The sequence below is a fragment of the Desmodus rotundus genome, chromosome Y (assembly GCF_022682495.2).
Source record: "Desmodus rotundus isolate HL8 chromosome Y, HLdesRot8A.1, whole genome shotgun sequence".
Lineage (NCBI taxonomy): Eukaryota > Metazoa > Chordata > Mammalia > Chiroptera > Phyllostomidae > Desmodus > Desmodus rotundus.
This window is the reverse complement of record NC_092332.1, coordinates 4,844,892-4,859,525: the sequence shown is the minus strand read 5'-3', so window position 1 is coordinate 4,859,525 and position 14,634 is coordinate 4,844,892. Positions and strand designations below refer to the sequence as shown.

At 34.3% G+C, this 14,634-nt stretch overlaps 1 protein-coding gene across 6 annotated transcripts in view; it reads left to right on the top strand.

Annotated features, from left to right (window-relative positions):
• LOC139440591 (lysine-specific demethylase 6A-like) overlaps positions 1 to 14,634 on the top strand; it is a 252,814-nt gene that overhangs the window by 109,862 nt on the left and 128,318 nt on the right. For all 6 annotated transcript variants that reach the window (XM_071220416.1, XM_071220418.1, XM_071220417.1 and 3 more), the window contains 2 exons: positions 1,072 to 1,126; positions 3,743 to 3,777. In XM_071220416.1, the coding sequence (XP_071076517.1) occupies positions 1,072 to 1,126; positions 3,743 to 3,777 (90 nt within the window). The remainder of the gene's footprint in view (positions 1 to 1,071; positions 1,127 to 3,742; positions 3,778 to 14,634) is intronic.

The window sequence follows — 14,634 nt, the reverse complement described above, 5'->3', positions numbered from 1 at the left end:
CCCTGCTCTGAGCAGTTTACCTCTCTCCCTTGGAACTGAGTTCAGCAGATCAGTGCCTCTGGGACTTGGGAAGGGTGAACTTCTTTTGGTGCTGGTACTGTGAGTATGAGGGTTGTAGCCTTTATTTCCTTTATTAGCATATGGCATGGTGAACTTGCAGAGGAGATAGGAGTGGGTTCATTGTGATACAGCAGTACAATCTAGCACCTGCCTAATACCCAGACAGATTCTTTTCCAGAGACTGTGCTCCAAAAGTCAAATCTCTATGCAGTAGTCTAATCACCCTTTGGGACTGGACTCCACAGGGCAGTCAGAGTGAATCAACAGGGAGAGGGGACACCAGCTGTGCACTGGACGTAGGGAGTAATGAACCCATTTCCAAAGCAACACAGTTTCATCACAGTCTCAGTCTCCATTACAGATTTTGGAAAGATCACCCCAAAGTTCCTCCCTTTGGGTATTTTGGCGATACCCAGCTGTCCCCTCCATAGGACCCAATCACAACAGAGTGCTGTTGCCGGTGGTTGGAAGACTGGGCAGTGCATTCCCAAGGCTGATTGTATAACAGTAGGAGTGCTCAACGTCACTATTCAGATGTACTTCTCTCTCAGGTGGAATGAAACCCCACTGATTTTTACCAACACATCCACTTTCCTTCTAGTCTCTGTTGTTCTAGGTTGGGAATATCCCCGCAGCATGTAGAAAAACCATGCTCTTGGGGGTGGGAGTTTTGCAGCTCAGGTATCTTTCCTTCTTCTTAGTTACACCACTCATGTGTGCTGGCCTGCCCTTTCACTTGTCTCCAGATTTCTTACTAGTTTTTTGTATGGTTTTTTTAAGTCCTTGATGATAATAGTTGGTTATTCACGTTGGTTGCTTTATAATATAGCTATAAATCCAGTTTGGTACTGAATTGAAGCAGGACTGTATATCTTGTATCTACTCTGCAGCCATCTTGGAATCTCCAAAATGATTTTATATTATACAGTAGATTGTAAGGCCTAAAATATAGAAACTGATTTTACACAACTCTAAATTTAGTGCATTAATATTTTTACTTTTATCTTACAGCATTTTCGGTTAGCCTTGATTGACTGTAATCCTTGTACTTTGTCCAGTGTTGAAAGTAAGTATTTATACAGTTCTCTTGTCTTCTTGAGGAATAGACTATCTGTAAGATATTTCAAATCATAACCATGAATACCTGTTATTGGTTATTTAAAACTAGAACAAGAGGCACAAGATCAACTCAGAGACGTTTGAGTACTTAATAAATAAAAACAATAATCATGGTTTGTTGAGAACTATAGAAATGTCTGGTTTCTCAGAGAACACTAACACGTAGTGGTTCCCTGCTTTGTGCTAGATGTCATTTCTATTGTTATTTTTTAGTGTCTCTGTAAGTGAAAAAAAATATTTCTCTTATTTTAATTTCTTTGAAGATTTATATTCCAGTACACTCCATACCATGGCTATTTTTTGAAACTCCTACCTGTGGTTGTAAAATTGGGAAGGTCAGAAGTATCTAACTAAAATTTGAACAAAAAACTGAATGGACATGTAGTTTTATATATCAGTAAATTACAAATGTATAATTTCTTTAAGTATGTATTATTTTTAGCGGTAACAGGAGAGATATATACAGTTGATATATTTGAAAAGCCTTATGTAATAGGAAACTTTCATTATAAGTTGTCCTTTATTCTAATATTTAAAAAATAGTGTTCTGGATGGGGAGAAAAGGCATACAACTGTAATTGAATAATAATAATTTTTTTTACTTGAAAAAAAAATAAAGCAAAAAATAGTTTTCCTTCACTGGCCAGTTTGTCATCCCATAAACCGAAAGAATGCAGATTGCATTCCTGGTCAGGGAACATATTTATTGTGCAGTTTTGATCCCCCATTGGGCACTTACAGAAGGCAACCAGTCAATGTTTCTTTCCAGTAGATGTCTCTCTATCTGTTTGTCTCTCTCTTCCCACGCCCACTCCTTCCTCTTTCTCTACAAGCAATGAAAAAATGTCCTCTGGTGATGATTTTAACAAAAATATTTCTGAATAAAGTTTACTCTCAAAACCTTTTTTGGCAATGTCAAATTTTAGTTAGTATAATTGACAATTTCCATGTTAAGCATGTTGCTACTTATGAAAGAGTTTTATGTTATAAAAATGAGTATATGAGACTCTGGGACCAGAAACATGAAGAAATTAATTTGTACCAGAAAGTTGTTTGATTTACATTTTAATTACAAATTTTGGGGCTAATATTTTTTTGTTTTTAAAGATTTTAGTTATTTATTTTTAGAGACAGGGAAGAGAGTGAGAAAGAGAAAGAGAGAGAAGCATCAGTGTGTGGTTGTCTCTCAAGCACACCCCACTGGGGATGTGACCCACAACCCAGGTGTGGGAATGGAACCAGCGACCTTTTGATTCTCAGGCCAGCATGCAATCCACTGAGCCACAGCAGCCAGGACTAATTTTTCCTTTTTTATTGAATGGTATTTGAGGGGTACCTAAGCACTGTTCTTAAATCTGGGCTTATTAATGAGTTTTAAAACTATATCATAGACTCATTAAATCAGAATCTTTAAAACCTGAGCTTAAGAATTGATAACTTTTTTGTAACTCCTAGAAAGAATGTTCTCTATGCTATTTGTTGAGAGAGAAGATTTGGGGATGAAAGAGGAGAAAAAATGAATGATTTTGGTACTTAGTCCTAAATGAGAGTTTCATTACCGGTATGAGACTTTCCTTGGAAAAAATCGCTATACTTACATATTGTGCATGTAATTTTCAACTTTTTTTCTAGTTGGAACCTAACACAAAGATTTGTATTTGACAAATAAAAACAATATAATTCAAATAACTAGAATTTAGTTATTATAATTATTGTGGTTTTGTTTTGTTGATTATTTTTATGGTCTTTCTTATTCATATATTCAGGTAATTGAGAATTTAGCATCAGGAAGAATTTCTTTATTATTAAAGAGCATATTTTGCCTTCATATGAGTTGTCAGATACAATTATATTATAATCTTGCTTTTCAGGTGGTTTGACAGTTTTATTCTTTAAAAGTTACCTAATTCTGATGAAGAAAAAGAATTTAGTAAAATTATTTACTAAAAATGTTCAATAAACTAAAATATTAGTAAAAAGTATTTGACTAGAATTTTCTTGGTGTATAATTTCTTCAGAAATGTTATTTTACAGTATTTTGCTGTGTATAGTGTACTCCGTGTACAGTGCACACATACTTATTTTTCCCTCAAAAATTTGGGCAAAAAATTACACATAATACACAACAAAATACAGTATATGGAATTTAGTATGAAGAAAAACTGTAACTTAAAAAGTCTTTATTCAGCTGTAACTTTTCTATATTCTTAAGATGGCAGTACTGAATCATATTTGAAGATATATACATTTAGAAGGTTATTCTTAATATTGCTGAATTGAATTTTATAAACTTACTATTTTTTAATGCGTTTTATGTAAGTAAATATTATTTGTGTTAAATGTTTTAAATTTCTATTTAACAATAACATAATGCTTTCCTTGGCATGCTTATCTTTAACTGATTTACTTTTGTATATTTAAATAAAAGCAAAAATTACACTCGTAAATCAGTGCTCTAATTTTAGCATTTTTAATGTATATTTTAATTTTCTCATTCTCTTTTTTGTTTATTAACTTAAACTTGGCCGTATTGCAACTAATTACTTTCCTTTATCCTTTTTAGTACAGTTTCATATTGCCCACTTGTATGAAACTCAGGTAAGTGTTTAACTTAGTTTACTTGAATATGAACATGAGTAACATAATCCTCATCCATGCTTTAAGTGAAATTAAGAGAAATATCAGTGAATTTAATGGAGTTGTGGGTATATACTGGTGCATTTCTCATTGAATGTGTTTGAAATTTTGCGTAGTGATAAAATTTATAAGAGCAATAAGGGAATTTAGGTTCATTTTCAGTGAGTTTGGTTTTTGTAATTACCTATTTGAACTCACTGTGATTTAATCAATTTCCCAAACACTGTGCTTGTTATTTAATAGGAAATGCCATTTAATGTGACCTGCCTGAAATATTGGCTCATCTACAGACTGTGAAATGATTATATTTAAGCTTTTTACCATTCTGATTTTAATATCTAGGTATATATTAAAAATACCTATGGATGTATGTTATAAAGCACTGTGTTTGAATAATTCTGTTTTTCTGTAATGAAATATGTTTAAAACACCTTTGTGTTAATACAGCGTAGTCTTTCTTTGATATCATCATTAATTTAAAGTAGGTTTTTGAAACTTTTAGTTTAATTTTAGAATAGTGACTGTAAGATTTTGTTTGGTTGCTGAATTGAAAACTACAGTAGTACAGAAATTTAGAGTCTGTGGTTAGAAATCAGAAAGTTTATAGGAGAATGAAGACAATTAGGTGTGGAGTTCATCCACAATGTATGTAATTGACCACTTATTGTTTTAGTTGTGAGATATTAACATGCATGTGATAGCATAATTTCAATTCAGAAACAGATTACATAGTAAAAAGTTGTGAATTTCATCCTTTTATGTTTAGTCCACGTATAAAACAATGAGGTGGGATAGATGTCTTGAAAAATTACACCCTGAAGAGGAAAGGTGCTTGTATCTGTCATTGTTTATGTAACAATGGATATAAGTAAGATAGTTTGAGAACATTCAAGTGGCTGGTTGCCAAATCCAGTTAATGGAGATCAGGGAGAGCTTTAAAAATACTAATATCAGATTTCTGCAGCTCATCTTCGTGCCACCTTCTCTCTCACTTGTACACCATAAATTCCCATATTTACCAAATCAGAGTTGGTATTTTATACCAGAGTTGATGAGCATTAACCACAGGTAGGAAATCCTGCTAATTGGGGATTCTTTCTATATTATGAGATACATGTTGTGATTGCATCACATAATATATAACCTTTTATATATATTATGATTATTGTAGATAAAATATTCTTATTTTTCATTGAATATTTTGTAAAGTTTTCTCAGTAGTCATTTTAAAAATTTTATTACTAAATTTATCAGGGTGACATTGATTAATAAAATTATGTAGGTTTCAAGTGTACAGTTCTGTGATACATCATCTATGTATTTTATTGTGTGTTTACCACTCAAAGTTGAATCTCCTTCTGTCATCATTTACTCTCCTTGACTCATCACTACCTACCATCTTTCTTTTCCTCTGGTAAACCCCATACCATGTTTATCAGTCTTGGTTTGTTTCTATGTCTTGTTTGTTCATTTGTTGCATTCAGTTTTATATCTCAATATAAATAAAATTGTAAGGCTGTAGATTTTTCCTGTCCAACTTAGTCTCACTTAGCATGATATTCTCAAGGTCCATCCATGTTGTCACAAATGGCAGTGTTTCATCTTTTCTTCTGTCTGAGAAGCATTCCTCTGTGTATATGCCCCACATCTTTATTCGGTCCTCTATTAGGACACTGGTTGTTTTCATGTCTTGGCCACCGTGAATAATACTACAGCATACATAAGGGTATATATATATTTGTGAATAAATGTTTTCAAATTTTTGTGGCAGATACCCAGAAGAGGCATTGTCAGGTCATATGCTCACTATTCTTTTTTTTTTTTTTAGGAATTTCTATGTTATTTTTTTATACCATTTGTGCCATTCAGTATTCCCACCATCTGTGAATGAGTGTTCCTTTTTCTTCACATGTGTCCTCCTGGGCATCTGTTCAGACATTATGTCCATTTTTAAATTGGATTTTTGTTTGGGGTTGACTTGCATGAGTTTTTTTTTATTTTGGACATTAACCACTTGCTGGAGTAGTCATTTGCAAAAATCTTCTGTGTGGCCTGTTTCCTTTTTGTTTTGTTGTTGGTTTCTTTTGCTGTGGCAAAGCTCTTTATTTTTATATAGTTCCATTTATTTATTTTTGCCTTTACTTCCTTTGGTTTGGGGTCAAATTTATAAAACCTAAGACCAAGGTGCATAGGTTCTCTGCCTATGTTTTTTCTATTTAATTTATTATTTCAGGTATGACATTTAGGTCTTTAAATATCCATATTATCCAAAGAATTATACAGATTTAATGCAATCCCCCATCAAAATCCCAATGACATTTTTTAAAGAAATAAAACAAATCACCAGATTTGTTTGGAACCATGAAAGACCAAGAAAAACAACAGCAATACTGAAGGGGGGAAAATAATGAAACTAAGTTATATTACAGTCCCTGACTTCAAATTATGCTGCAAAACAATAATAAAATACCATGGTATGGGGGGGCGGGAGGGGACCAGACACAAACCAGTGGAACAGGATTGAGAGCACAGAAATAAAACCACATTGTATATATGAGCAAATAATTTTTGACAAAGGAACTAAAACACAGAATGGATGAAAGAAAGAAAGCCTCTTTAATAACTGTACTAGGAAAATTGGAAAGCCATATGCAAAAGAATGAAACTAGGTTTCTACTTGTCCCCATATACACTTACCTCAATAGTTATTTATAAAATTTTCTTAATCCTTGTCTTTAAAATTTTTCTTAGTTCTTCAATGTAGGAAATATGATTTTAAGTACATTCAATCTATTATGACCATTTGTAATTTAGGAATTAAAAGTATCTTAATTTTATTGCATTCTTCAATAAACGCAATGTATTAATTTTACACCTTAGTAAAAGATTAAGTTACAGACTTTTCGCATTTGAATCTTTAGCAATTGACGTATGTCTGTTATTAAATTATGTAGTTAATATTATAATTGAATGGGGCATGAACTATGAACTGAGTATATTTTTCTCAAAAAGGGAAATGTGGGCAGTATATTTTCATACATTAAAATAGAGTAAAGAATCCTTTATTTTAAGGATTTTTTTTATTTATTTTTTTTTAGAGAGAAGGAAAGAGAGGGAGAGAAACAGTGTAGTTGTGCCCCCAACCAGGAACCTGGCCCACAACCCAGGCATGTGCCCTGACCAAGAATTGAACTGGCGACTCTTTGACTCCCAGTCTGGTGCTCAAGCCACTGAACTACACCAGCCAGGGCCATTTTTAAATCCTTAATGTCAGTGGATAACCTTTTCTTAACTAATCAAAGACAGTTCTCCTGTCTGAAAATTTTGATTTATAATTGTTAACAATCTCTCAAACTAATCTAAGACATTAAAAAAATAGTTGGCTATATATCTTTTGATTTTTCTTATTTTACCTGATAAATGAAAGTTCTTATTTACAAACATTTGATTTTCTCATATCCTTAACGTTATCTTTTTTTCTACGTAATAACATTTTTGTGTAATAGAATTAGTATTTAATTTTTAACAATTGCTGATTCCTGTTCAGATAGTTTCTGAAGCTTTTTAGATTAACATAGGATTTTACACTTAATCCATTATTCTCTTGAGTTACACTTGTTTTCTCAAAATTTTCTTTGAAATAATTATAAATTCTCATGAAGTTATAAATATGGGACAGACACAAAGTATAGCTTTCATTCCATTTCTTCAAGAGATTACATTTTGTGTGTCTCTGGTACAATATTAAACCTGGGAAACTGATATTGGCACAGTTGGTGCATTTGACTGTATGCTCTTTTTATTGCATATTTAAACTAACAGTGAAGGTGAACATGCAGCCAATGTATTTCTGGAGTCAGAATTCACTATCTAAAAGTTTTGTCATCTTTGTTTTTTCCTGGTCTTTTAAGTAGAGGAGATTGATCTTGTGGATATTTTCATTTCAAAATATCAAAACCAAAAACACCAAATAAAAGCAGAATAAACCCATGAAACTTGCTGTTGTATTTTTCCTTGAGTTGAAAGTTTGCTTAACTGGCTCAAATTTTTTAATGTTTTTGGGAATCCTATGTTTATTTTATACATAATGTTGACTGACTTTGTCTTGATACAAAGGGATGAACAAGGAAAAATATACTTGCTAAATTTTGTCTGGAATGAGAAGTTAACATTGATCTTTCAGATTGTAATTGATCCTTGTTGTCCTGAAGTAGTCAAACAAAACTTGGTTGAGATGTATTATTTTTTATATCCTTGGCCCTTCTTATTAGGATTGTAACCAATTTGAGACTGACGATATTCCAAGAAGTGTTACATAATCTACTGGTTGACCTAATCCTACTTTGTGCTGAATATATGAAAACTTTTTTTCTTGTGGTTATATGCTAATCAATGTAATAAAACAGCTATTTTCATATTTATATTGCAATTATAATAAAATATATATGATTTAAAGTACATAGGAAAGTATGTGCTGGTTATATGCAAATAGCATGGCATTTTATTTAAGGAACTTAAACATCGATGGATTTTGGTGTCCAATGGAAGTCCTGGGACCAGTCCTCATATATGCCAAGGGATAGCTTACTACACTTCCTTAGCATTTTTGTTTATGAAAGAGATTTGTAATTTCTTTTACTCTTTGTAATTTCTTGTAGAAACTTTGGACTCATGATACTTGTTTCACAAAAGGTGTTTTGAAATAATACTTTATTTTGTATACTGGAAGAATTTGTGTTAAACATTGTATTTCTTTAAAAATTTGTTTTTATTTCCTGCTTTTAGAGAGAAATGGGTGGGAGGGAGACAGTTTTGAGAGAAAGATAAAGAGGAACATCTATTTGTTGTTCCACTTATTTATGCATATTTATTGTTGATTGTGTAAGTGTCCTGACCGAGGATTGAACTAGCAATCCTTGGGATATAAGAACAATGTTATAACCAACTGAGCTACTGGCAAAGGCCTATTGTATTTCTTTGTTAGTGTCTAGAAAATTGTAGTGGATAAGCCATTTCATACTAGATTTTTTTCATAATGAAAATTTCAGTTTGGGGTGACTTTATTATTTTTATTTTTATTTAATATTTTTAAAAGATTCTATTTATTCATTTTTAGATGGGAAGGGAGGGACAAACATCAATGTGTGGTTGACTGTCACATGCTCTCTCCTGGAGACCTGGCCCACACCCACTGGGAAAGAAACTGGCTACCCTTTGTTTTGCAGGCTACCACTTAATCCACTGAGCTACACCTGCTAGGGCTCCTTTTTCAGTGAATTTAAATAAACTGTGTATCAGTATTTAGGTTTGGGCAATTTTGAAACCTTAGTTTGGTTGAATTCTATTTTAATGAAAAGATTTTTTCATTTTATCAAAACATTATCAGTATGCATTTGTTTATATTCAGTGTGTGCAGAGATCTATGATAACAAAATCAATAACAAAATCTAATAATTCATTGTTTTACATACTATTGTCTTGCTAGAGTTTATAAAATGTACTGTTGTTTTAGAAATATACCTACTTTATGGTTGCTTTCTAGTTTATTAAGTGCTTTTATTTTCTTACTACTTTATTATGGTTTAATTTAGTCAGGGATATCTTTCCTAATTTTTACATATATACTTAAATGATCCGTTCAAGTAATTTTAAACTTGGTTTGATACATTGTATGATTTTGATACGTGTTATTTCAAAATATTTTCTAATTCTAATTAATGTCTTTCGGCTACAGTTTCTGTAATGTACTAATAATGATATAAGAATTTTGAATGTTTTTGTTACTGAATTCTAGCTGACTCTTAAACTACTGGGTATTTTTACATTGAATCAGTCATTGTAGATAATCTAATCCATGATTTTATTAGAAAGAACATGTTTTCATTGTTCTTGGATACCCTATGCTAACATGTACAATTATTTGTGCTCTGGTGTTTTCTATATCCCTTTCTGTTTTTATTTTAAAATTATTGTCTATTAAACCAATTCTAAGGGAAGTATGTTATTAGAATTGAACGTAATTTTATGTGTCACAGTCTGCCCCATTCCCTTCTTTATTATAAATCTTTTCTTTTGATGAATGTTTTCATTGGTTATAGAGTTATATTTTATTTTCAGTTTAAAATTTTTATTCAGATTTTTATTTCTTGATGAGAAATGTAATGATGTCATTGTTAATCCCAGTAATGTTATCAGGTTTTGATTATTTTGTTGTATCTTCAGTAATTAGTTAAGAATTTCTGAGGAGGAACCAAGATGGCGGCGTAGGTAGACACACTGCGCCTCCTCGCACAACCAGAACTGATAGAGAATCGAACAGCAAGGGGGACCAACACCAAGGAAATAGAAAATAAACATACATCCAGACCGGTAGGAGGGGCAGAGACGGGCACCGGGGTGGAGAGGACTCGCGTGGCTGTGGCGGGACTGAGACTGGCGGAGTGTGGGACAAATGGCGCAGGCAGTCCGAGCACTAGCAGACCCTGTGGCCCCACATTTGCACAGATAAACCCGGAGAGTGGGGCAGGCGGAGTGGCGGGTGGCACCCTGCGGCACCATATTCGCCCACAGATAAACCTGACAGCGAGGCAGACCATGCAACCCAGGGCTCCAGCTCCGGGAAATAAAGCCTCAAACCTCTGATTGAAAGCGCCCCTGGGGATTGGGGCGGCAGCAGGAGAGACTCCCAGCCTCACAGGAGAGGTTGTTGGAGAGACCCACAGGGGCCTAGAGTGTGCACGAGCCCACCCACTTGGGAACCAGCACCAGAGGGGCCCAGTTTGATTGTGGGTAGCGGAGTGAAAGATTGAAATCCGGAGGAGAGAGGCCGGCGCCATTGTTCCCACTCGGCCCCTCCCCCAGGTACAGCGTCACAGCGCAGCCACCAGCATTACCCCGCCCCGGTGAACACCTAAGGCTCCGCCCCTTAAAGTAACAGATGCGCCAAGACAAACAAACAAACAAAAAATGGCCCAAATGACAGAACACTTCAAAGCTCCTGAAAAAATACAACTAAGCAAGGAAGAGATAGCCAACCTATCGGATGCACAGTTCAAAACACTGGTTATCAATATGCTCACAGACTTGGTTGAATCTGTTCGAAAACCAGATGAATAAATGAAGCCTATGCTAAGAGAAACAAAGGAAAATGTACAGGGAACCAATAATGATGAGAAGGAAACTGGGACTCAAATCAATGGTGTGGACCAGAAGGAAGAAACAAATATCCAACCAGAAAAGAATGAAGAAACAAGAACTTGGAAAAATGAGGAGAGGCTTAGGAACCTCCCGGACGCCTTGAAACGTTCCAACATCCGAATTATAGGGGTGCCAGAAGGAGAAGAGGAAGAACAAAAAATTAAAAACTTATTTGAACAAATAATGAAGGAGAACTTCCCCAGTCTGGCAAAGGAAAGAGACTTCCGGGAAATCCAGGAAGCTCAGAGGGTCCCAAAGAAGCTGGACCCAAGGAGGAACACAACAAGGCACATCATCATTACATTACCCAAGATTAAACGCAAGGACCTACATCCAAGATTACTGTATCCAGCAAAGCTATCACTTAGAATGGAAGGGAAGATAAAGTGCTTCTCAGATAAGGTCAAGTTAAAGAAGCTCATCATCACCAAACCCTTATTACATGAAATGTTAAAGGGAGTTACCTAAGAAAAAGAAGATCAAAAATAGGAACAGTAAAAATGACAGCAAACTCACAGTTATTAACGACCACACATAAAGCAAAAACGAGAGCAAACTAGGCAAACAACTAGAACATGAAGGTTAGAATAAGTAGCATAGATGATAGGTGGAAAATAGACAGGGAGAGGGTAAAAATAGTGCAGGAAATGTAGAAGCCAAAGAACTTACAAGTATGACCCATGGACATGAACTATGGGGGGAGGAATGTGGGAGGGAGGGGGGTGGGCAGGATGGAGTGGAGTGGGGGGGGAAATGGGACAACTGTAATAGCATAATCAATAAATATATTTTAAAAAAGAATTTCTCTTTGTATTTGGCTTCTTGAAGTTTTGCTTATTATGATCTAGTTCTTTATGGTTTCTAGTTTCAATTTGTCCTTTCTTCAATCTGTAGTATGTAGTATGGAGATTATTTCTTTTAAAGTTTGGTTTTGCTCAGTTGTCTTTTTTGTTTTTTTTTTTCAGTATTAGTATTATATAGGTTTTCATGGTCTATTTTTGTTTCTATGTATTTTCCACTTGACCTGTACATTTACATTTATTTTTTTCTCAGTTATTCTTCATTTGGATCTTTTTCTCTATCTCACCTGAAGTTAAACCTCTTTGAGTTCTTTTGTTTATCCCATTTTTTCCCCTTAAATTCTGTGTGGATTTTCACATGGCTTCCAGTTGTGTCCTAAAATTATTTTGTACTTTTTCTAATATATTAGTGTTTTTTTTTAAAGTTAGTGTTTTGATGATTCCAATATCTGACTCTTTTGTTTCATTTTTATTTACATTTTCTCCCTAATGTTCACTTAATTGTTTTCAATTTGTTTTGAATTACTTACCGAATGCCAAACACCTATATGAAAGCATGCGTAGATCGTTTCAGCTTTTGTGCTTGCTTCAGTTTTACCTTTTAACTCTCCAGGCAAATTTCTAGACTGGGAAGATATTACCAGAATCTTGTGGATTAATAACATGATTTGAAATTCATCTTCTCATGTTATAATGACTGATCTGATTCTATTATAATTTACCCTTTCTCAAAGTTGGAAGTGTTACCCAACAAAAGGGGTTCAGCTGCTGACCAATACCCATAAAGGCAAATCCTAGAAGCAAAGGTCCAAGACCAAGCTAATGCAAGATTACTCCCTATTTTTTTTCCCATTCAAAATTCCATCCTTTGTCTTTAGGGATTGCAGGAGGCTGCTGAGTTGTCCTCCAAGGAGCTCATCTTCTCTCCTGTCACTACTTGGGCTCAGGCTCCCTCTTTTCCCAGCCAGCCGTCCACACACCACTCATGAATCACTGGTCAGGGCAGCCAGGGAATTCTTTCCCATAGCTCTCTTTATATAAACCAACCCTGTGGACCAGCCAGGTGCTTCAACTTCTAAGGGCTTCGAGGATCTGGCCCTCACAACCAATTCCATCATTTTCCAGGCTACACTGAAAGGTCTTCACCAGACTAGAAGGAAGTAGGAAAACTTGTGCATGAGTCAATCCCCCTATTTACCCTGTGCACCTTCAGCACAATAGCTTCCTCCCACCGGTTCCAAATATACTCCCTTAGTGTCATGAAGGGAAAGGCAAATACTTTGTCAGGCTGTCCTTTGTTGGCTTTCATTCTCTCCTTATTAGTAATTACAACCATGAAGAAATTGCAATATATTTCATCAAAATTGTGGTTAGATTTTATACATAGTTTTAATTTTTTAATGAGATAAATTTTCCTATTTTTGTTTAATTCTAATTTTAGAATTTCCACTTACCTGTCATTCCTGATATAAATAACTAATTCTAGGCCATTAGGAAAAATAAACATGTATTTTCTTATATGGAAAGATACAATAATCAGACAATGTAATGAATATTATGCAGATAATAAAACAGACCTGACATTAATTGCTTTTCTGGGAAGGGACAAATGAACTCTAATGTCTATCATTTGGAAAATGTTGAATAAAATATACTATATTTTGTGTTTATTATCCTTTATATTCCACTTGTATGTTTAAGGAATTAGGACTATTTCTTACTCTTCATGATACATATTATCATGTATATAAAGCAAAATAAGGCCAAGTTTATAGATAATATAATTTTTTTGCAAAAATGCATACTCTTACATTAAAAAGAGTGAAAAAACAAATTATAAGAAGTTTTAACAAATGCTTATCCAAACATTATGGGAATAGCAGGATTAATTGTTGCTCTGTACTGGTCTCAATCTTTTGATAATTACTGTTGTGGATAGACTTATTTTGAGTTTCTTATTCCTGTTGCAACACATTGTCAGCAACAACCATCACGAAACATTGATATACACCATGTTTATTGTGCATAGGTCCTAGAAAGTACAAGTGGGGTTCTGTTTTGCTTGTTGTTGCGGTTGAAGGATAGAATGTTGAAAGTTAAGGGTTTGTTTGTTTTTTTTTAAGATTTTTTGTTTTTTTAGAGCTACTGTAAAGGAAGGAGAATGAGATGAAGAGACATCAACGTGTGGTTGCCACCCATATGCCACCCTACAGGGGACCTGGCCCACAACCCAGGCACGTGCCCTGACTGGGAATCAAATCAGTGATCCTTTGGTCCATAAGCCAGCACTCAACACACTGAGCCACACCATCCAGGGGTGAAAGTTCAGTCTTTATCTATGAATTTAAAAAACGATAGTTAGAATTTAAAGCTGAGAAAGAAAAAATCTGCAGAAATAACTGTATTTTGCAGTATATAGTGCACTTCCATGTATAATGTGCACCATGCTTTTGGCCCAAACTTTAAAGGAAAAAGCCTTTCATTTCAATTTTTTAATTCAGTTTTTTATTTACATGTAATACTGATTACACTACTCTAGTGTATTAATTTGCAGAATTAGTACTATCCATATATATGTGTATCCTTATTTTTCCTTCAGAAATTTATGCAAAATTTTGTGCTTTATACATGGCAAAATGCTGTAGTTATCTAAATCAACCAAGATCTCTAGATCAAAAACAGTAGGAGTGGAGTCCTGGATTTTTATATAGTCTCATGGCTGGCACTGTGGTTATCCAGGATCTCCAGGTCGTCGATCTTGCACTTTGAAATGATGCCTCCTTGATCAAAGCTTTAGCCCTGATTTACATTACAAAAAATA